Source organism: Alosa sapidissima, chromosome 12 (assembly GCF_018492685.1).
Source record: "Alosa sapidissima isolate fAloSap1 chromosome 12, fAloSap1.pri, whole genome shotgun sequence".
Lineage (NCBI taxonomy): Eukaryota > Metazoa > Chordata > Actinopteri > Clupeiformes > Clupeidae > Alosa > Alosa sapidissima.
Window position 1 is genome coordinate 5111065 of NC_055968.1, and position 23373 is coordinate 5134437.

At 44.8% G+C, this 23373-nt stretch overlaps 1 protein-coding gene across 4 annotated transcripts in view; it reads left to right on the forward strand.

Annotated features, from left to right (window-relative positions):
• The window catches only part of sgip1a (SH3GL interacting endocytic adaptor 1a), a 71408-nt gene that overhangs the window by 17120 nt on the left and 30915 nt on the right, over positions 1-23373 (forward strand). For all 4 annotated transcript variants that reach the window (XR_006035310.1, XR_006035311.1, XR_006035312.1 and 1 more), the window contains 6 exons: positions 19176-19239; positions 20030-20048; positions 20299-20319; positions 20517-20579; positions 20791-20845; positions 21945-22132. Coding sequence is in view for 1 of the 4 variants with exons in the window: in XM_042111652.1 (XP_041967586.1) it covers positions 19176-19239; positions 20030-20048; positions 20299-20319; positions 20517-20579; positions 20791-20845; positions 21945-22132 (410 nt within the window). In the remaining 3 variants the exon portion in view is untranslated. The remainder of the gene's footprint in view (positions 1-19175; positions 19240-20029; positions 20049-20298; positions 20320-20516; positions 20580-20790; positions 20846-21944; positions 22133-23373) is intronic.

The following is a 23373-nucleotide window of genomic DNA, read 5'->3' on the forward strand; positions in this document are numbered from 1 at the left end:
AGTATTATTTTTAGAACCTTGGGTTTTTTGACCCAGGTTTCTACTGTAATGAAACCAGGGTTTTCTTGGTCTCTCTCTCTCTCTCGGTTTGTGTGTGTGTGTGTGTGTGTGTGTGTGTGTGGTGGCCTCACTCTATATGGCACATCATCTCCAGCTGTTTAATGCGTCCTGCCTGACGTGAGCACATCTGTGCACAGTTTATGTAGGACATATTTGCATATATGCTAAATGATACTGGCTTTCGTCTTGTGCGACTTCTCCTCCATTTGATGTACTTGATCACATAAGGGTTGTAGATCAGTGTGAATACATTTTACTACAAGTAGCTATTCCCAACATGCCAAATGCCATATCAGTCTTATCAATTGGGTTTCAGGCACAGAACACTAAGTACATTAGTTATTCTGTATAAAATGGACACGGACTTAATAATTAAGGATCCTATTTTTTATAATTTTTGGATATTTAGCATACATTTTATGAAATCACAGAATAAGATAAAAAAAAACACATGTTATGTTTATGACATGACTCAGTAGCATGCTACAGCTTTACATTCAAATGGTACATTATGACATGCTTTAAAGCTATCATTTAAAGTTATCATTGAATAAAAGTGCACGCACATTTCACAAAAATTAAACAGGTGCTGGGTATAAGGCTGAGCCAACATATGGAAAAATAAAGAAATACCCACACACTGTCATATATGCTCCCAGAGTTTATTTAAGCTACAACATTTTAACGTGACGAAGACCTCTAGTCGAAACATTAGCTTAAATTAACCACTCTGGGAGCATATATGACGTTGTGTGGGTATTTCTTCATGTTTACAACTTTAAAGCTACTCACTCCAAAGCCAGGCCTTTAAACAGTAATTGAGTGTCGGGAGCTCATCACCTGAGTATCTCTTGCACAGTTAACTCGCTAATCGTACATGAGCACCTGCTCAAGTGGCTTGCCTGTGCAAACATAAGTGAGTGGTCTGTTTCAGATGGCCAGTATTACAGATGGACCCACCATGCTGACTCACTCACTTCCTCCTGGGTTGGGTGGACTGGCTGGATGGCACATCACCAACTGGCTGCCAGGAGAGGGGCGTACAATACACACACACACACACACACACACACACACACACACACACACACACACACGCTATTTTGAATGGAGTCGGTGGTGGATAGTTTCCTGTGGATAGTTTAAGGATCTTTCAAGCCATACCCCACCCCAGAAGCTATTGCTGCAGGAAGCAGAATTTGTTGTACTAACTTGTTAGCCTTAAAGTCTGAGCATGGGCAACATTGCACACACTGAAGTGAAGGAGTGTAGATGGAGAATACATTTCCAAGAATACAGCCAGCAAGGAGATCAGCTTTCTAGAGATAGAGGGAATTATGGCACAATGCTTTGGTAAATCCAAAGGAAATACAATTCTGTGCATTTGAAGAAACTAAACCTCATGTAAGCAGTACATAGATTCAAATGAAATGTGACTGCACTTGAGGATTTGATTACATGGTACTATTGTAATTACAAATCACACTGCTGATCTCTTCACATGGTGTAATTGCTGCAGTGAACACTGCCATTACTTAATCTGAAAAGTTTGCTCATTTGCGTTCACCTATGCAATGTTCTGCACAAACGTTAACATTTTAGTTTACTGAGAGAATTGGCATGCGGTGATCTGTGTGTGTGTAGCTAATAGTCTGTATCATTACAGTGTGTGTACTACACTGTTGGCTAATAATCAAGTGATGAACTGGTGAACATGAATAGGTAAATGAATGTCATCTCTTCCATGTTGCACTTGTTTCATATTGCACTAGTTTCATCAGCTTTACACCAGCAGCAAATTCAGTTCCACCACCCTTACTGATCAAGGGCTTGTCTGCTGGTCTTGTGAATGGATGTGGTGAAAGACAGATTGGGGCTGTTATAAGATGAATAAGGACATGATTTTCATTATAAGCTATTACCATAAGGCTTACACCTCAGTTTAGAGGCTGCCCTGGTTGTACTGGGTATGCTGTGTGGCTGCCGTGGTTGTAGGGTCTCACCTAACAGGGTGGGCCGCTCTGCATCATGCAGAGTGCTTAAGTCAACAGTAGCGGAGCAGTTTGGCAGCCTGGGGAGGAAATGGCTTCACTGTCCCAGTATGTAGGAATCCTCTCAGTGGCATCCAAAAGAGTGCTTTCAAGTGCACTGTTGGACCTGACTCAAGCCTGAAGACCAGAACACATGGCAAGGGAATGCTGACAGAAACGTGGGTGTGTGTATGTGTGTGTGTGTGTGTGTGTGTGTGTGTGTGTGTGTGTGTGTGTGTGTGTGTGTGTGTGTGTGTGTGTGTGTGTGTGTGTGTGTGTGTGTGTGTGTGTGTGTGTGTGTGTGTGTGTGTGTGTGTGTGTGTGTGTGTGTGTGTGTGTGTGGTCCTGTAGTGGTTCCAAATTGTACCATACCAGTGGTTTGAGTTTAAAAGTATTCCTTTAATATTGATGGGTTCACTTGAGTTTGGGGGAAATGATGTATGTGTGTGCCCTTTTGTGTGGACTGTGTTTGTGTGTGTGAAGGGAAAGAAGTATTCCATTAGCATCCAAGAGAATGGTGGATTTACTGTGATTGGGCGCTCTCTCTTGCTCAGTGAAGTGCCATCAGAAGATGCCCTCATTGTCCGGGGTGAAGGGGCCTTTGTCAGAGTGAACAATGATTACTGAAGACAACCAAGATGAGATTTCATAGACGAATAGAGAGTTGTGTGTGGCACATTGCTGTTGTGTTTTTAATGCACTTGGTTGCCACCAAGTTGTAGTATATTACAGATGGCAATAAACACTAGACACATGTCCATGTATGTCCTTAAGCATCTATATCATCGGCAATGGGTTTGCTACACTTTTCTTGCTGAAAGCAAAATCTGACATCGAATCTTCCATTAGACACTGCACATGCACTGGTTTTCCCTCTCTCTCTCTCTCGTGCAAACCAACTGTATATTTTTAAAAGTTAAAATAAACATTCAGGTCTAGTACGCCTTAAAGACTGTATAAAAACATCTGAAACCCACATACAGGCAAGAGTAAACTTTGGATGATGGAAATGGCTCGTTATTTTGATTGTCTGTGCGGATGCATGAGGACAGAATCTGCCATACTAAACAAGATCATACTAACAAGATCTGAAATGATTTTCATTAGCTGTATTGATTTTCATTAGCTGTATTGATACTGTAGTTTCATTAAAATTACTTGACTTTGCATTTCTGCCTTGTGATTGCTTAAAGGAATTATCCAGAGTAAAATGCACTTTAGATCAATTTACGGATGATTGGGAGTACATACGTTGAGTATGTACTCCCAAATCATGTCATTTGGATGTGTTTTGAGAAAGTTCGATTTTACCGTTTTTAGTCAAAACTCGTTAGCCTGGAAGTGACCAGGGCATGTTATTTCGCTGCTACAAAACGCTATTTTTATACCTCTTCTACAGTTCCAAACAACATTACACTTAGGCTACGTGGTAGTGAGTAGAGGGTCCTAAAGCCAAACTGAAGTATCCCGAGGTCTTTATGTGGCATATTTAGGGGAAAGTCCGTAGGAGTCGATTGCCTAGTGTGGAGTAACACACTCTGGAAATTCACAATTTCGTCGCCGTTTTAAAAAAAAAAAAAAAAAAATGATGTATAGTAATGTATGGGGTTAGTTTGTAACGCAGTTGTCTACACATATCACAACCCTTCCGCGGCAAAATGTTGACATGTGAATACATTGAGCCAATCATGTGGTGTGCTGTGAAGACATCGTGCCAATCATCTGTTGTGATCTCGCTGCTGGAGCAAGATTGGTGTCGTGAAGCCTTACGCACACGCATTTCTGCCGAAATAGATGCACGATAAGTGCCCAAAAAGTGTTGCAATATGGCCGCCGAGTGGAGGTACTTGCCTGATAAGGATGTTGAGAAATGGATATCTATGTGAAAAATCACCGGAGTTCTCCTTTAAGTTTGAGCAGTAGTTCATTTTCAAAGTTAGTTGCACTGATCCTTGGGTCGCTTTGCAGTGAACAGTAATCCAGCACAACTGAAAAGCCCCTCACAGGCAGCTGAGGCAGGCAGGCCAATGTTGAGTTGCAGAGAGTTTTTTTTATATTTGGAAACGAGCAGAAGGTTCAGCAGATTAAAGGGCGTCGAACTGGGGGGGGGGGGGGGGAGTGGGAAGTATAGGGCAATGGAGGAGAGGGCCCTTGAAAAGTGGAATACAGGGGGCACAACATTTTCATCAGGCATTAGTAATAACTCTGGTAATCCACACATAAAAAATCCAAACAGCTCAATAAGTAGTCATGTGTAATGAAGTGGAATAACACAGGGAAAAAGTATTGAACACGCTAAGAAAAAGCACTAAGGCAAGGAAAGGGAAGGAACGAGCTGGAATCTGTAAGTAGTTAGAGAGTAGTTATCCTTTCTATCTGCACAAATTAATATAAGCTTGGTTAGTAGCTTACATATTGATGGGCTATAAAAAGGTTTTTCATTACCAAGGTGTCACACAAGAAACATTTCATGATGGATAAAAGCAAAAAGCTCTCTCAAGACCTTTGCAACCTTATCAATTGAGTATCAGTTGCAAAACATATCAATGAAACTGGTTACAGATGCATTTCAAAACTTCAGAATCTTCCAGTAAGCAGCATGGGAGCCATTATCTCCAAGTGGAAGAAACATCACTGCATCATCAACCGGCACAGGGCACAGGATCTCCTCGCAATATTTCTGACCAGGGAGTCAGAAGGATAGTCAATTCCAAGAGTCAAGGACCACTCGGAGAAAGCTTCAGAAAGACTTGAAAGCAGCCAATTAAATTAAATTAAACAGTTCTGGAAGTAACCTGGAACTAAAGATCAGGATTCACTAGAGGGACCCCTGGAATCTGTTTAGAACAGCGTTTCTCAAACTGTGGGTCGCGGAGACATGCCAGGTGGGGCGCGAACTGACGTGAAAAACAGGATTTCAAAAAAATAATAATAATAATCCGTAGCCTGGGCCCAGGTAGCACCCGATGCGCAATGGACGCACCGTGTTATTCACAGGGAAGCACTCGTGTCAAGGCAGCTTAGTTAGTCCCGACCTACATGAGATTTTGAACGTTGTTGTGTGAGTGGTGAATTTCATCAAAACCCGGCCCGTAAAAGCGCGTCTATTCTCCGCACTTTGTGAAGAGATGGTAGCTGACCAAAAGGCTGTACCATACCTGTCAACACTCCCGTTTTTCCCGGGTTTCTCCCGTATTTCAAGGTCATCTCCCGGCACCCTCCCGTTTTGTTATTTCTCCCGGAAAACTCCCGTAATTTGCATGGCCATCAAATTTCATTTTAAAATCATTGATCCATTCATTTTTTCTATTAGTCTGACATCTCTCAGGTTGCCAGATTGTGTATGAAATACACCCTACACATACACAATCACTTAGTTTCATTTTCAACCGTTTTGTCATAGGCTAAAACCTGGCAACCCAAAACCCAAATAAAGAAGCGGGTGCCGATTGCGCAGCCTGAGTCTCGTCGTAAGCAAGCGGGCTAGTTGAATAGCCTACTCCAGAACAAGCTGTTGTGAAATTGTTGGAAATTTAATTGATGAACACATCACATAAACTGTTATTGAGTGTTGTTGATATACTGAACTTGTGTCCTTGGAACCAAATCAGACAGCAAGCAGCTTTGGAGTTTTGGAAGTAGGCTGCAGGCAGGCAGCTGGTGGATACATAACTGGCATGCGTAAGGTAAAAGCAACGACCGAAATGCAGTGTTGAAACACGTGTATGAAACGTATTACATACGCTCATACATGTGCTCTTCTTGGAGGAAGAGCACATGTTGAAGCTGGCCTATCTTAGCAATATATTTGATGTATCTTAGCGATACATTTGAGTTAAATGTCCAGTTACAAGGCAAAGACAAGCACCTACCTCACCTAGCAAATAAGATTACTGCATTCACCAAAAAAACTTGAGTAGGCCTATGGGACAGGCGCCTCGATCGCGACAGTATTATGCCTTTGAGATTTCCCAAAAATAATTCTGTGGAAATGCATGGATTCCAGTTGCTGCTACTGGAAGAAACTGGAATCCATGCATTTCCACTGAATTATTTTTGGAATCTGATCCCTTATCTTACCTGTTCATTCTTACTCGTCGCTCGACTTATCGTGACTAAATTCAAGATGGCTGCAAACGCAAGAAGAAGATACTGTCTGCATAAATCGTCTTGTAAGTAAACTACCAGTGCTTTTTCAAAGTTCTCAATGTCTCGTTTTAAATGTCAGGGCCCTCGGAAGTCTACCAATGAAGTGTGGAGATACATTGAGCCTCGTAAATGGTGTAAAACAGTGATTTATTTGCATGGCTAGCCCGATGCCGAAGCACCACCATTGAAAAAGCTGTTGGTAGCATCGGCTAACTAGCGCCAGATTTTGGAGTGCAGGGGACAAGCCGAGATGGGCTATGAGACATACGTTCACATTCGGTATCATGTTTCAACACACTTTAGGTCAGTATCACACCGGAATTCTCCTTTAAGGGTCTGGGTTTCAGTAATGAAACTGGCCCAACTCGAGGGGTGGCACCAATCATGCATTTGAAAATATCACAGCACACAATTGGATAACACTACGACCAATGTTTACTAACTGACTCCGGACTTCGACGTTGCAGCACTGTCATCATCTACACCGATGTGATTGGTGCAGCTCGGCTCCAAGGGCATAGGTAATGAGCATTGGGGGGGGGGGGGGTTTGAGTGTTAAAGTAGTACCCAGGGCATGTCTGGGCCCATGGAGAGTGGTGTGGAGGGGGGTGGACAGATAAACTGCAGCCAAATATTGATTCCTCATTCCTCAAAGTTGCTTGAATTTGCCATCCATGCTTTTGCTGATGCTCTGTGCTGTGTGCCAAACCTACATCCTCTAGTTATGAATGTGAACTGGTTGCCCTCCAGTTTCCCAGAATGCTTTGTGATGAGACATCTCTGGTGAGCGTACAGTAGTCTTGTAACATTTATGCCAGATTGAAATGCAGTCATCGTACTCAGCCAGCATGGTGCAAACTTCAGTGACTGGAATCACAGAGGTGCAGGAGACTTCACAGTGACCATTTGCTCATAAAGTCCAATATTGACTTCCTCCAGCGCCCACTCACAATGTACACCACTGATTAAGCCTTTCTTCACAGAGAATTTATTCTCTCCCACTCACTCACTCACTCACACACACACACACACACACACACACACACACCTCTGCTGCTTCCTGTTTGTCCAAAAGAGAAAGAGAGGGAGGTCCCAGGGGATGGGTGATTTCATTTGTTTATGTTTTATTAATCCCCCTATTACTAATTCAGCCTCCTCCCAAAGTATTTATGGAATCTTCAGCTCACCTCTCAGTGACCAGCTGTTGTTTTTTTTCCTGTGTGAGTGTGTTTTTCTATGTGTGTGTATCTGTGTATGAGTGCCTTTGTGTGTTAATGTTAATGGACATAGAAACTGACTGTGTGTGTGTTTGTGTGTGTGTCAGAGAGAGAGAGAGAGAGAGAGTGTGAGTGAGTGACTCAATTTACTCATGGATATTAATTTGTCATGTCAATCAGCTGCCAGCTTCTTTGAGGGTTTGAATGGCAGTGAAAGCAGCAAAATGTTGCCACTCTTTGACTTGTTCCCAGTGGGGAGTAGATGTGTCCTTTTTCATGGCTGGGTTGTTTGTGCACCGGAGTGTTTTATGGAGTGTGGGGCATATTCCAGATTTCCAGCGTGATGACAGTTGGCTCTATTGGGATGTTTGTGTCGTGAATCTCTGGGAGAGCCTCTCCGCTTGTATGGGGGACATCTTTTAGCCAGACAATCCAGCGGTCATCATCATCAGACACACTCATTCTTACTCTATCTATTTATGACACACACACACACACACACACACACACACACACACACACACACACACACACACAGAGAGAGAGGATTCACAGGGTCCTGTGTAAATGCAGTTTGCAAATGAACAGTGGCATCACAGAGAGGACTGATGGATTGAAACTGGCTCTACTGATTCTGTCTGACTGATTTTCTGTGACCTGAGAGAGGAATTCAGAGTGCGAATATGAGAGGGATCTGAGCTGAGAGAGGAATTCAGAGTGTGAATATGAGCGGGATCTGAGCTTACTAGCAAGTGAGAGGCTTAGGGAGGGAGCATCGGAAAGACTGCGCAAGAAGGAAATCACTGCCATGTTCTCCCTGTGTCTTGGTGTCCGTGAACGTATGTGAAGGCCGGTGACTCATCTACATTGGCTGTGGGCTCTGTAGTTACGCCAATGGTAGACATCATAGAGTTGAGAGGCTTTACTCTTAGCCTCAGTGGGACCGTTAGCGTGTTAGCTTGTTAGCCCAGAGGCTTAGCAAGCTCATCTGTGCTACCTCATTACTCATTCATCCACTCCGGTCACAAGCCTCATATCTCACACAGTCGCTTGCATTTTGTCACAGTTGAACGTTTCCATGTTTAAATGTAGCCTTGTGGCCATGTTGTAGTCTTGTCTTGGCTGTTACAAGGAAGCCATTTGGTTTTATTGTCCTTCATTCGGGAGTCCCTCACTACACTGTATGACACTTTAATGGCTGACTGGACCGTCCAGTGCCATTTCTGTCTTTATGGGCGCTTGGTAGATGGTTATTGAGGCCCCAGTGCTGTAACGCAGAAGGTGTAATGCGGTGTGGAAGCTGCAGGAGGGGTCTGAATCAGCAGCTCCTCATATAACCAGCCCTGGGAGAGACTCTGTCCTGCGCACTTTGTCCCTATTTGACACATGATGATGACTCATGCCGAGATAGGATTTCATTAGAGAGCTCACGTCTCCCTAGAACATAGAGAATTCATTGATTTTGAGAGAGAGAGAGAGAGAGAGAGAGAGAGAGAGAGAGAGAGAGAGAGAGAGAGACTTGTGAGGAAATGCTTGCTGACTTTTAATGATGATAGGCTACAACCCTGTAAAAGCCAATCTCTGAACAAATTTGCTCTTCTCCTCAGATATTATTCACAGGTTGGTTCCCCCCAAACATACCATTAGGTGGTTGTTACTTAAAGGTAATGTGTAATCTCATTATATTTATTTCTAACTTCTATATTCCTTCAACATTTCCATTCTGTCATTAGTGGGGTGGAAATCAGTTTGCTTACTCACATTCACATGCAATGTCTCCAACACAAGGCCATAATGTGGTTTTAAGAGTGCAATATCCAGTCATGGCTATCAATAACAAAAACATTTCTTGACTTGGTATAATGAAGGCATGATTTACAACCTTATTTTTTTAATAGTTGTGGTCATACATCTTCTGCATATTTGATCTACTGTTTTAGTTATTGCATTGCTTTTTATTAAATTTCCTGGACATCAATATGAAAACAAACTCATGACATGAAGAACCAGGTATTTTCAAAGTTTAACGTTTTATCATTAGGTTAGGTCTGAAAACTAAGAACTACATCTTGCACTCTTCAAACAGGAAAACTGATGAGCAGCTCTCGTGTTCTCCGTGGCGTGTTGAGCTCCCTCTGTCCCATTGACATTGTTTGGCCTCACTGAAATGCCATGAGCCGATCTCCTGACAGGACGTGGCTCAGTGAGCGGCAGGAAGGGTTCCGTGCGGAGAGGAGCTGGGCCCGCAGGCGGCTGGAGCCCTTTTTGGGATGGAAAACGGCGTGCTGGACCTCTTCAGGTCACACCGCGTCCCTCTGGTGCTCTTTACCTTTTAGAGGGCAAATACATGAGTCCTCTACAGCCACGATAGGGCTTGCTGACAATATGGTGGGTTTTAGTCATGCCTGTATTTTTGCTTCAGTTGGGTTGTTTTGTGAGTGTTTCTTTTGGAGGAGTCATGCTGTAGGGCCATGGCAAGAGGAAACCAGGCGCTTTAAGCTGACGTCTGTGTTAGGTTTCCTCATTTCTGGTGAAGCATTCTGCTCAGCCCAGCGTAGTCATTTAATAACAGCTTTCACTTACCCTTTAACTGACACAGGGTGTGGCTGCAATTAGTGACGCTATATACAACCCAAGCGCCGTGTTCTAGACGAGGGAACTGACCAGGCTCATCTCCTCCCTCGCCAAAAACGCCCAATCAGCATCTTCTGTGGCCTGTGGTCGAAGCGCGGAATCTGCTGCGCCCGCAAGGAGCCCCTCCGGATTCCAGCCGTAACGCTTAATGGCCGCACGCTGGCGGTGCCACCCTTTTGCCGCCCCAGTCAGGGTGATTGCAGTCTGGGGTGTTTAGGGGAGATTAAAGGCATGGGGCTGTGGCTGCTGTTCCACAGGAATCCACACACCCATCTCCTCACTATCTAGTCTGGCAGGGAATACGGACAGAGAAACAAACAAAAACATTCACACAGACTGACAGAGCATGGAAGATAGAGAGAGGGTGAATCATACAGAAGGAGAGAGAGACAGAAACAGACAGGCAGATGGAAAGATATTTTTTTTTATATAATCAAGGAATGCTCATTCACTGTAATGGCACTCTAAGAGCTATTGACATATTTGGATGTTGGATTAGGGGCTACTATACTAAATTCAAACATTTACACACAAACACACACACGCACGCACGCACACACACACACACACACACACACACACAGTCACTCACTGTGTCCCAAAGAGACCTTGAATGTTTTTAAAATAGCATCATGTGATTGACCGTGTATTGTTAATGTATATTGATTAACAGTCCTAATACAAAGTGGTATTTATTTTAGTAGCAATTAAGCTTTTTCTGTACATACTGTATTGTCTGGGGCAGAGCCATTAGTTTGATTGGCTGTTGCCTTGGCAAGCCATCTGGGCCCTTGGCATAAGGGAGTAGAGGAGAGGAGTGGAGACTGTGTGGGTCTGTGGCCGTAGCTGCAGGGAAAGCACTTCCATGTCCTTGTCCCATACGGCCCTCTATTATTTCAGCCTTGAGATGGACACTATTCCTGACCACAGTCAATGGAGAGGCTATTCCAGCTCCTGTTTATGTGTGTGTATGGTTGCGGTGTTGGTCGGGGTGGGGGGGGGCTTGGGGGGGGTACTTACTTATTTTATTTATCATCATCATAAGCAGTGCATCATTAGTGTCATCAATATAAATGAGATGTTGGATTTCTCTTCCCTTCTCTGACTCCACTGTGTCTGCATAATCTGGGATAAACAGAAAAACCAAATGCTGCATTTGGATGCTTGGCTGCATATTCACAGAGCATACTCTAGCTGTCTGGACTCCAAATTAACAGAGCATACTCTAGCTGTTTGGACTCCAAATTAACAGAGCATACTCTAGCTGTTTGGACTCCAAGTCTACATTGATGTGTTGTTTTAATCAGTTGATAGACTGCTGCCAAGTCCATTGTGACACCTGCCTCAGACACACTCAGAGTTGAAAATAGCCAGGGCTATGCTTGTCCTAATTAACTCCGCTAAATAGGTGATTAAATAAATAATAAATGAGTTTATTGAGCCACTGTGTGCTGAGTTAAAAGTAGATTAGATCTTCAGAGATTCAGAATCCATAGAAATATTCATCATTTTGCTCTAATGTATTCATGCAGCACCATTAGCTCAGGCATTCTCCCCATGCACTCTGCTGTGCAGCACCTCACTCTATGAACGTTCACCTGGCCCATGAAATTGGCTCCACATTAGCATCCCCATTTCAAATCAGCCGTCTGCTCAGCGAGCCATTAGCGTGGTCACTGGAGTTTGGTGCACAATACGCACACAACACCACGAGTGTGTACTCATTAGGAAGAGGACCGGGAGTGCCCTGGGAGTTGGATAATAGATATTTGCATTTTATATCAAATGGTATTCATATTGATGGTTATTTCCTCAGGGAAGCAGATAAATGTTATTTTTTCCATCTGTAATTCCAGGTTCTGTTTCTATAACTTTGTGTCAGTGTTTTGTATAGCTGATCTGTTTCGTCAGTGTGCAAAATGATTTTGTAATGATGTAGAATGTTGATTTATATATAGAATCTCATTTTATTTGGTATACTGCATCAGCTCTGTCCTTACCATGGCAAGTTCATGCCAAGTTACAAAGTGAGCTCCACCTTTTCCAAATAGGGTTTAGCACCATGAGTGATAAATGGGCAGAATGGGAAAGCTGGCGCGGTGCCAACTAAGGGCTACTACACCACTAGCACCACATATGTGTCTAGACTAGATGCCTATCGACACCATGTGTGTCTCGCATAATCAAATGGGAGTTTTGGAAGTAAATACAGCAAATTCCACACAGTACAGAATCTATAGTGCACTTCCAAATATTTATCTCCAAACATCATAGCAAACCATCTGTCTTCCTATTTCAATGAACTCTAAACCTTGGTGGTGTGTTTTGAGTCAGTTAAAGTGGTGTCCCAAAGGATGGATTATATAAGCATTCTGTGTATGTGGGGATGGGGGGGCTGGACGGCATTGCTCTATGGCCATTTCTTTCTGACTGCTTCATGCTGTAAGGGCGGACCACAGGGCCATGCCTCTATGGAAGTCATCACATTACTGATCTCTCTATAATTGCTCCCAGAAAATGCTCAGACCCAATCTCCTGGCTTTTGCTGATGTGCATCTTTTCATATCCTTCACATAACTTTGCCTCTCTCTCTCTCTCCATCTCTCTTGCACTCTCTCTCTCTCTCTCTCTCTCTCTCTCTCTCTCTCTCTCTCCATCTCTCTTGCACCCTCTCTCTCTCCATCTCTCTATCATACACTATTGGTGACTTAAGGAACCAACTTCAGTTGGAGACTAATGTACCCAGACATGAGCTTGCTGACCAGTGGTTTTACGTGGCGCTGGTGTTGAGGGTCTGTGAAAGGATGATGTCACGTGTGAGTCATCTTTGTGAGTTCAGCGCTGACGCATCCACAGCCTCCATCCCCCTGTTTTGTACTGATCGGAAAGGGCTAATTGCGTAGCCTGGTATTAGAATGGCTGTGTGAGAGAGACAATGGCCAAATTGTTTTTCTTGGGAATGAATCACATCATTGTGAGGAGAATGAAGTCTAAAGAATATGTTCTAAAGTAGTTTGAGTTTGTCAAATAGATCCAACCAAAGTGTAAATTGTAGAGGTACAGTTCTTAGAATAAAATTGGTTTAGCAACATGATCTACGTATAAACCGACTGAAGTTCCAATGAATTCACATGCCCAGTTCCAGGCAAGTCTCTCAAGCCTTCAGAAGACACTAATAAAAGGCTCCAGTGCTGCTAGATAAATGTGCTGTTTGATGCTCTGCATCCCTGTGCAGCCCACACCACTCCACAGAGACCATGTGCTGCTCTGATCTGTGCTTTGCTTGTCCTTTAGTCTACAGCAAAGACATTCAGAGCTTTCAAAAAGCCATGGGTCTCCCGTCAGACAAGCCAGCATGGATTGCTGGATCGATACACCCAGGTGACAGGCCGGGCCCAGAGACTCTGGTGTCTTTGGCAAAGCTCAGTAATGCTGAAGAGGCCAGGGAACTAAATGAATTTGTTTTTCATTAAGACCACACGCCATGGAGGAAGAACAAGCTTCCCCTTCTCACAGCATAATTGAACAGTTATGTCAGGCTGCTTCTCCCTCTGGACAGAGCGCTCGTAGGCCTACGTGCCAGCCCCTGCTGACAACAGAGAAAGTCACTGTCTAAGTGGAAACGGCCTGTGTCTCATAGCTAATGCTTTGTTGCTGTCATAATTCTGCCATGGCGCTGCATTAGTGTACAAATAGTGTCTCTCAGGTGATGTATTTAACCTTTGAAAAGAGCTAGCACTCCACACCGATACGCTCATATTTCTTAGATTTTTTTTTTTTCTGTTGGAGAAATGTGGTGGATATTGAGTGTGAATATTGAGTCCTGCAGATGTAGCTGATTTGTCATCTCTGTGTGTGCTTGAGTAGGTGCATGTTTAACCAGCCTAAACAGCTCCAGTAAATAAGGAGGGCGATCACTCATCCTGACTCTTGACCAGCGGCTCATATCCTGCAGCCATAAACACTGGTCATTACTGTGTGGCTGGGGGACACATTTTGGGGTGAGTGTGTGAGAACAGGACCCTCTAAAGCAAGACGGATGCTTCAGGCTGCCATTTCTTTCTGGGCTTAATATCCCCACTCCACTCCCTCAGGCTGAACTGATGGCTAAACATTAATCCCCAGCTAAGTAAATCTGCCATGCCAACTTGAGCCTGCGATACATATGCATCAGACAGCAAGGGAGATTAGTGAATGCTTCCTCTATTCTGCGTCTCTGAGTGCGTGTGTGTGAATATGTGTACTTACTGTAGTGTAGCATTCATAATGTTGTGTAACTACTTTTTTCTGTGTTGCTAGATGTATTTTTTATGACTGCATATTGCGTTTGTGTGTATGTGTACGTGTATTTCACGTGTTCTGTTGCATAATAGTAACCTGAAGTGTTTCATCTTCATCTGTGTTCAGGGAGAGATTCTCTCTGTTTTCTGTTTTCTGTCTTACACTGTGATAATGGCTGGATGGCATGTTTCATGCTAGATTGACTGGATAAGGAAAGGCTTAATCCGTGGTGGTCATCCTGATCCAAGCAAACTGTCAGGCAAGCATTGAACTACATTTATTTAAGACCTTTTTGATTTCTTAGTTATCCCTCCCAGACGGCAAGACAACTCAGAGAGCCCATGTCTGTAGAGTGGAGTTTCACCAGTGCTAGTGGTGGCTCATTTACCACATACATTAATATGATCTATTAATTTGATCTTAATATTATCTATTAATGCTGGATAGGTAAAGTGATATGTAATGTTGAATTGATTTCAGATTATTTGCAGCAATCATTTTGCTTTGAAATGACATCTGCAGATGTAAGCAAGTGAGCCTCTTGAGTCTGTAACCAGAGAGAACCCAGTACAGGACTATTTGACATCAAAAACAATATGGAGGTCAAGGGCTTCCTCCTGCTTTGGTGTAAGAATGATAAATGAAGGAGCAGATTAAGCGCCTGGTCCAGTCCGATCCCTGTACAGTTGGGATGTAATCCCTGGATAAAAGCCCTCCTTAACAGACCTCCTCCGATCCTCTAACCCAGACGGAGAGGTAGGAAAGGGGGGATGGGGGAAAACAGACAGCGTGGATGGGAACGCAGAACATTTTAGGAGACAGGGCACCGTATGGTGGAGAGGGTGGAGAGGGTGGAGTCGTGCGAAGCGCTAGGGATGGAGATAAAGAGAGCGAAGCACACGGTGCTGTAAATGACCGATGCTAAGGGCTCTCTCTCTCCCCCCTCCATGTCCAGTCCCGCATGTTGCTGTAATCCGGAGCACCTTTTGTCTCCGTGTTCCGTGGCGGCGCATTGTCTTCCCGATCCGCAGAGCTGGCTTGCTCTCCCAGTGACCCACTTTCACCAGTGTGCTCGTCACTGGCTGTAGGGGAATATGAGTTTGTGTTTTTATAGAGTGCATCCATCCACACTATACGTGTGTGTGTGTGTGTGTGTGTGTGTGTGTGTGTGTGTGTGTGTGTTTAAGGTGTGGGGGAGGGGAAAGGGGAAGTGTGAGCATCACTCCGGGCATAGCCACCTGGACAAGGCAGGGTGTGCCAACACACACAAACGAACGTCCAGAATATGTAATCAAGCACACCCATATACACACAAATACACACATATGCATACACATAGAAACACTGTAATGGTACCTGGTGGCCATTATGGAACATTTCTGCCAAATGTTGTTTTCCTGACATGTGCTTTTATTTCAAGCATTTCCTTCCATCTCAACTGGAGTATATAGAAGGTTGTACAAAAAACTCTACTTTCTTTCTTCTCCTCTTTTCCTTTGCTCTCCCCCTTCCTTGCTATCGCTTTCCCACCCTTCCCCTCTCGCTCTATCTCTCTCTCTCTCTCTCTCTTTCTCTCTCTCTCTCTCTCTCCCTCCCTCCCTCTCCTTTGGACTGTCTCACTGTAACACAGGGCTCACTGAGGCATTGAGGTCCATCAGCGAGCTCATTGTTGAGGCAGCAGGGAGTCTGAAATCCCATCAGCTCACTGAAGGGCTGATGAGAGGACCCAAACTGAGAGGGTGAATGTGACCGCGTGAGTCACTTCCCTTCTGTGCCTGTCTGATGCAAATGCTTACGTAGGCCTGGCTCCGTCCATAGGTGTGAGCAAGGTTAGGGGTTACTTAGCAAAGGAGTGTTATTGTGTCACATTATTGTAGTATATTTGTGTGTGTGTGTGCGCACCAGATTCCTCTCACTCCTCCTCAGCAGCCTCAGATGACTCATGCGCTTGCCGAAGCCATTTTATGTTTTAGCCAGACAAGCCATCGGTGCAGCAGTACCACCACCACTCACATGTGCAATATAGCCACAGATTCCTCCTCTCAGACTCCTGTGTGCTAGTGATGTTTTTCAAATGTGAGCCTGCAGTGTGTTCTGTTATGTTCTCATGCCACAAATAATTGCAGTAATATAAGCTTCACTAAGAACTATAAAATGGTGGCACAGCCAGTGGAGCGCAGTGTGAATGCAGTTCACTTTACCTCTTTCTTGCGTGCTACATACTGAGATGTTTTGCGTAGTCATAGCCTGGGTTGGAGCAGGACAAGATCAGCTTTTGATATGAGGCTGTTTATGTTTCATATAAACAAATAGCAATAATAGAAAAACAATACGAGCAGACTCCACCTCGTTAATCTGCCATGTTTGTTTTGGTTGCACTGTAAACCCACAGCCCTCGAGAGGCTCCGCTCAGTACAGTGGCAGATCTTTATCTTGGTGCTCCCGAGGACCTGGAAGATTCCATCTGTAAGTCGGGAATCAATCGCCGCAGCGCCCCGCCGGCGTGGCGCGTTCTCCACGTGCCAGGCAGCCCGAGCTGAGCACGGCCCATATGACGGCGCCTGGCAGATGTCCGGGCGTCTCTGCGCGCTAGGCTCTGATCTCCGCCCTGATGCCTCTGTGGGGCTCGCGTGAGGCCATCTGTGCTGCACTAATGGAGGCTCCAAGTGAACCTTCCCAGCCCTCCTTTTCCAAGCTTTTAATGCCTCACCAGTCTTCAAATGTTTGCTCATCTCTGAGCAATACTAGAACCAGTACCATACTCCGTGGCCCTGTGCATGCATGGTAAGGTGTGTGTGTGTGTGTGTGTGGCAGAAGTAAAGAGAAAGTTTTCCTAAATAAACAAGGAACTGCTTTTATTTACTTTGGTTCAACATTCTCTCAATCCCCAGCCAGCGAGCGGGAGTAGGGGGGCACCTTGTATTTATTCCCTTTCTCTTCCTGTTTTTGCTGCTGTGCATTTCCTGTGTTTCGCCACCACTGCCCCCCCCCCCCCCCCCCCCCCTTTACACACACACACACACGCACACACACACACACACACACACACACACACACACACACACACACACACTCTCATAGTCCTCTACACACACACATCCTGTGGCCTCCCTTTCGATGAGATTACTGCGCCTCCACTAGCGCCCACTAATTACGTTAGCATTTCCGCAGCCACGCACACGGAAGCCATTAAGCTATTAACTTCCATCCAGGGCCCGCCGATGCTGCTGGTTTATTTTCACAGCCAGTCATTAGTGGCCCAGTCAGAGGTGGTCAGGTGGGCTTTTCATTGTGGCATTCAGCAATGAAGAAATCGGGCACTGGATGGGTTTCAAACCTCCTCGAAATTCTGATTCATTACTCTTCCAGGTTTTGCTTAACATTTGTGGTCAATAAGGATATAGATTACAGATATAGGGTAGAACACAGCTGTCTCACAGAGGATTTCATGCATACTGTATATATTTGTAGAGGCTGTGTGTGATTTATTTATTTATTTTTTTTTCTGTCTGTCATTTTCATGTCTTCACTTGTCTCCTCCCCCAGCTCTTCTGCTTGTTTACGCGTGCCTTTTCTTCCCCACTCATACAGTCTCTGTGGCTTAAGCTTCTGTATCCGTTTACATGCTATCAGATTGGATCAAATGTTGGTACTGGCCGACTCTTGCATCTCAGGCCCAACACAATAGATAAGCCACCTCATCCACATCAAACACACACTCTCTCACAGAAACATACACACAAACACTCAGCTTTGAGACTCCTTCTTTTCTCACTCTCCCTGAGATGATCTGGAAGGGTCTGGGCAGTCTAATTTCCTCCACGAATTCCAGGGATGTTATCTCTCTTCAGGTCTTTGTAGCCTAAAGGAGAGATAGGGAGGTGGGTTGCTGAGGTCAGTAATGACGTCCAGCACACTCACAGCCTCACATCAGCAGTGGCCCTGCCTGGGTCCACCCTCATCTGGAGCTTAGGCTGGCTGCTAGCTGGTGGGCAAGGCCTGTGTGATATGGGGGCACAGGTGGTGGCTCTGATGGAGTGTCTAGTGTGGTGGGGCCACAGTCCAAATGGGCGGCTCAGTTTTCCTTGCTCCTAAGTGGAACTCAAGATCCTCCCTCTTTAAAATGAGTTCTTTGATGAATAATGCATGGCTTCTCAGTAACACACCCAGCGAATTGTTGCTTGTTCTGAATACTGATGGGAAGATGCCTTAACACTGATTTAAAAGGTTGTTCTATATCACTGCTGCTGCTCTCTACATGAGTCAGTGTGTAAATGGCTGCACTAATATTCCTAGTCTCCTCTGTGGACCTGTACGTTTTGGGGTTATTCAGACCATCTCTGTCTATCAGGTGAGCCTTAGAGCTGACCCTGGTGATGACGTGATGATGATGGTGACTTCTTCCATGTCACTGAGTGGAAACAGGGGCGTAGTGATCTCTGTGCTGTGTGGTGTGTAGCCAGCATGAGCAGCCTGGAGTGGAGTGGGTGCTGCTGCTGCTAGAGTGCCTGGTGTGCAGTGAATGGCCTCTCCTCCTGGGCCTCTGCTGCAGCACGCACAGGCCTGAGCGGCCCCATATGTCTGCCTAATCACACTCTTGAGAGGGAGAGAGGGAGGGGGGAGGGACTGGACCTCTCAGTGTAGCAGGTGCAGCTGCTCTCCTCTCTCTGTGTGTGTGTGTGTGTGTGTGTGTGTGTGTGTTTGTATGTGTGTGTGTGTGTGTGTGTGTTGTATTGTATGTGTGCCCACATTGAAAAGTGTGAAGGAGCATGCATTAACCGGCTTTTCTCCGCTCTCCTCTCAGGATTGAAAAAGCGTACCAGGAAGGCCTTCGGGATACGGAAGAAAGAGAAAGACAATGACTCCACGTAAGTGTGTCTGCCCTGGCTGGTGACGCTAAACAATGCCACACTTTACAGATCGGTTTGCAAACGTTGATACACAATGTGAACGCCATGATCATCAATCACTCCACACGCAACACACACACACACAGTGTAAACAAACACACAACATGCCGCCCAATCTTGAATACCCTGGTGCACTCTCACAATGATTTGATTGCTGAAACCGTTTTAAACGGATGAGGCTTTCTTGTATTAAATGGCCTATTTTGCCATATCTGCTAAAGCCTCTCCTGTTACCCGTTAGACAGTGCAAACCTAATAAAGCAGCTGGCTGTTGCTATGATGCATCATCAGAGGCGCTTTCCTCCCATCTGAGGGAGACGGGCCACATGTTGGCTGTTGGAGTGTTGAGTGTTATTAGAGAGGCACTGGATTGTGTTATCATGCCTCTGTAACTCAGCCGTGAACAACTTCACTATTCTCTGGGAATTGCCACCTGTGGTTGTTTGTTGAGTTGTTGTTTTTGTGTGTATGAGTAGTGTTTATGTGTATACAAAGGTTTAGTTTAAAAGTGTGTGCGTGCACTTGTATGTGTGTGTGCATGGGAAAGGGTGTGTGAATATTTGCCTTCATAATGATTGAAGCACTGCTGCTTCAGAGATTTAGTTCAGTGCTGAGAAGTTGAAGTGTAGGCCTGGAGGTTAAGTGGCTCTTAAAGAACATTCTTTTTTGTCTTTTTTGTTTTCTCTCTCTCTTTCTCTCCTTTCTCACAACCCTCCCCCCCCTTCTCTCTGCTCTCTGCTCTCTGTAGGGGGTCACCAGACAGAGATGTAAGTAGGACTCCCCATAGCCCTTCTGATTGCTATGGTTCATTTTCATTCCACACACCTCTGTAATGAGCCACAGAGTGCTCTGGGATAATACTCTCCACACACCCTTGGTCAAACAAGTATCCCAAGCATACAGGAATGTCAAACAGAGATTCAGATATCAGTCTATCTAGAATATGACTTTGTTCAAACGTGTGAATAATACCACATTTTATTTTCATTTTCCATATCATGGACCATCACCATCAAGGAACCCCAAGAGATTGAATCGGTACTGCAGTGCAAACGTAGTTGACCCCTCTAGTGTAGTGTCTTTAACAAGCAGCCCCAGCCTTATGTAGCTACGTAGCTGACCGTAGAATAGTCATGCTAGAACCTTTTTCATCAATTTGAAATGTTGTCTGAATGTTTACACCTGTGAGTCAGTCTTTAATTTAGGTTTTATTAAAACTGTGTTATTCTGTTTAGCCACAGAAAAAGACCAATGGGGCGCCTAACGGCTTCTGTGGGGAAATCGACTGGGAGCGATATGTAAGTGGTTCTGTAGATTTGTGGATTTAAGCCAGACAAACAGAATTCACGCTGCTTCAACGATTTTAACACCAGATCATAAAATTTTTCTTAACATGGGCACATAAATTATCGGATTCACATTTCAATAGTGAAAAATGCTGTGGTTTGTCTGTGGATGATGATACATGCCCAATGGTGTTTAACTACCAAAATCCTCTCTGGTTTCCAGAACTCCCCTGAGGTGGACGATGAAGGTTACAGCCTCAGGCCCGAAGACGAAGCTGATATCCTTTACTCAGATGCATACTGTGGCATAGCAAAATACAACAGCTCAACTGTCAGGGTGTATTTGCACCCAGGTCAAAGCCTGAATCAGTACCTGATGGATTGGATTTATTTTATTTTATTTTATTGATGCATGATTTCATTGAGTATTTTGATTATTTTAAACTGGTTACTAAACTTTTTATGGCTGTTTTGATTTTAAAACAGATGGCAGCATTTGCATTGCTTTTCTTTAACATCAGTTCAGCTTAAATATTTTAACGGTAAACATTTATTTTTATTTGATCAGAGCTTTTGTTTGAAATGGCTTTAAATTCGTCTGGGTCAAATATAGTTTTATGACTGGCTGTGCATTGTTCCATGTTAGGCATATGTTCATTCACTATATTATCAATTTGGCAGCTACAGTAGCTACCCCTTCTGCCATATAGGCTAAACAGTAGGCCCTTACAGTATGGGCTCCATACTGGACCAGTAGTTGGTTGTATAGAATTCTTGTTTTATTTGTTTGCCTTTAACCTATGTCTCACTGTAACTCCATGCCGCCCTGGGGGGTCCATCCCACTCATTGGGGTGCACTGTGGTCACTGGCAGTGGCCCAGTTAATAGTTGACTGGATCTGTTTCCAAGCGCTATATGTCTAATACAATCAATAAGTCCTAGGGGGTGAAGTTGCTATGTATACTTGCTCATTGGATTTGAATTGATCATGTCATGGCAATCAAAGGCATTTCATCTGCTTGTGCGCATACCCACTTTATGTCCAGATGCATGTCCATCAGGGTATCCTGAGCCCAGCCCTTTGAGGCTAATGGACTTGGGCAAAGAGCATCTGATTGGTTGCTTGCTTAAAGTGGGATGAATTAGTGGGATATGTCCTCCATCATTGCTTAAGAGGGTTCATGTTTACTGGGCTACCTGTCAACTTAGAGAGAAATCAGCTTTTCACTTTAATACTGAAATAGTTGTATTTCCTGTATTGTTTGGATATTTCTAAGTGAAATGTAGTCAGTTCAAATGTACACATGCTGGAAACAGGTTAAATGTAGCACCTTATAAGGCAAGCCTAAGCTCTACTACTGGCCTTAACTCTGGCACCACCATCCCCGAAACCCAAGACAACACATTTCTTCTCCTCGAGCGAGTCAGAGGGAGAGGAAGATCATCGACCAAAGTTCAAGATCAAGATCAAGCCGCTGGCAGCAGACAAAGCTGAATATGCGGCCCCCTCGGTAGATGAACTAAAAGCCTCCATAGGCAACATAGCTCTGTCTCCCTCTCCTATGGTGAGTTCCTGCCTACATTACCCACATGTCCCTCAGCTGTCATATCATTTCCTATATGGCATCATATTCATACCCTATGTGTGGAATATTGTGTGTGTGTTTGTGTGTGTATGTGTATGTGTGTGGTTCTGGATGCATATGTCCTGCAGTGATTTGCATGTCGTTTGTGCAGTGTGTATCACTTCATTGTAGTTTTCACAATCTGTGTATAGTGCTCTATAGTGTTTTGTTTGTCTGCAAGGTCTGCGTGTCATATTGAGCCTGTTGCGTTCTATTAAGTCTGAGCTGCAGTCCTGGTGGCACTGTGTGGAGCCGCTGTGGTGTTCAGCCGCGCTCCATAATGACCCCATCGCCTGGGAAACGAGGATTGTGCTTTTGGATGCTCTCCTGACCTCACTGTTCCTCGCTGCCTCCATTACCAAACCGCCGTCTGACGAAAGCCACATCCCCGTCACACACACGCGACGTCCGCGTTCTTTGGAACGACTCACTGCAAACGCGGCACAGAAAGCACGGTCCATGCAGTGTTTTTGTTGGGATAAAGCGGGATGTTTCGCTGTGCTGACGGCGCTCTGAGTCTTGTTTACCCAAAGCTGAGTGGGGGGGATTTGGCAGAAGAGGCGGGAAGGGGAGGGGTGGAGGAGAGGGTTTTTGGACCTTCATCCATCCGTCAGACGAGCCTCCGAGCGTGTTCACATGACTGTGGATGGCTGCTAGTAATCCACTTCACTGCGCTCAGTATGGTGCCACGTGAACGCTCCTTGGCACATGAGCACAGGATGGCAGGACAGCGGGCATGTGACGCGATGTGACGCGCCGCGACTCTATGCCACTGTCACTGTTGGACAAACAGTCCGCTAGCTCCAGGGGAGTGTATGCCATTGTTTCTTGTTCTCTCTCTCTCTCTCTCTCTCTCTCTCTCTCTCTCTCTCTCTCTCTCTCTCTCTCTCTCTCAGGCCAGTGCACACACAAGGCCACGCATCTGGTTTAGATGGAGTATGCAGATCTCTTGGTTTTCAGAAACTCTGCCCGGATTCTGGCCTGTCTGCTGACCCACCACTTGCCCCCTGACAACTTTCTTTCCTGGACAATTCCGACGCCGGACTATTGCACTTTCTCTCACTGAATCATGATTAATGCTTTATCATACCGGATACGTAATCATCCCACCTTTTGTAACTTTCACCTCAGGTGCTTTAAACACCATGTCCTATTCTCCACACCTGATGGTCATATGCATT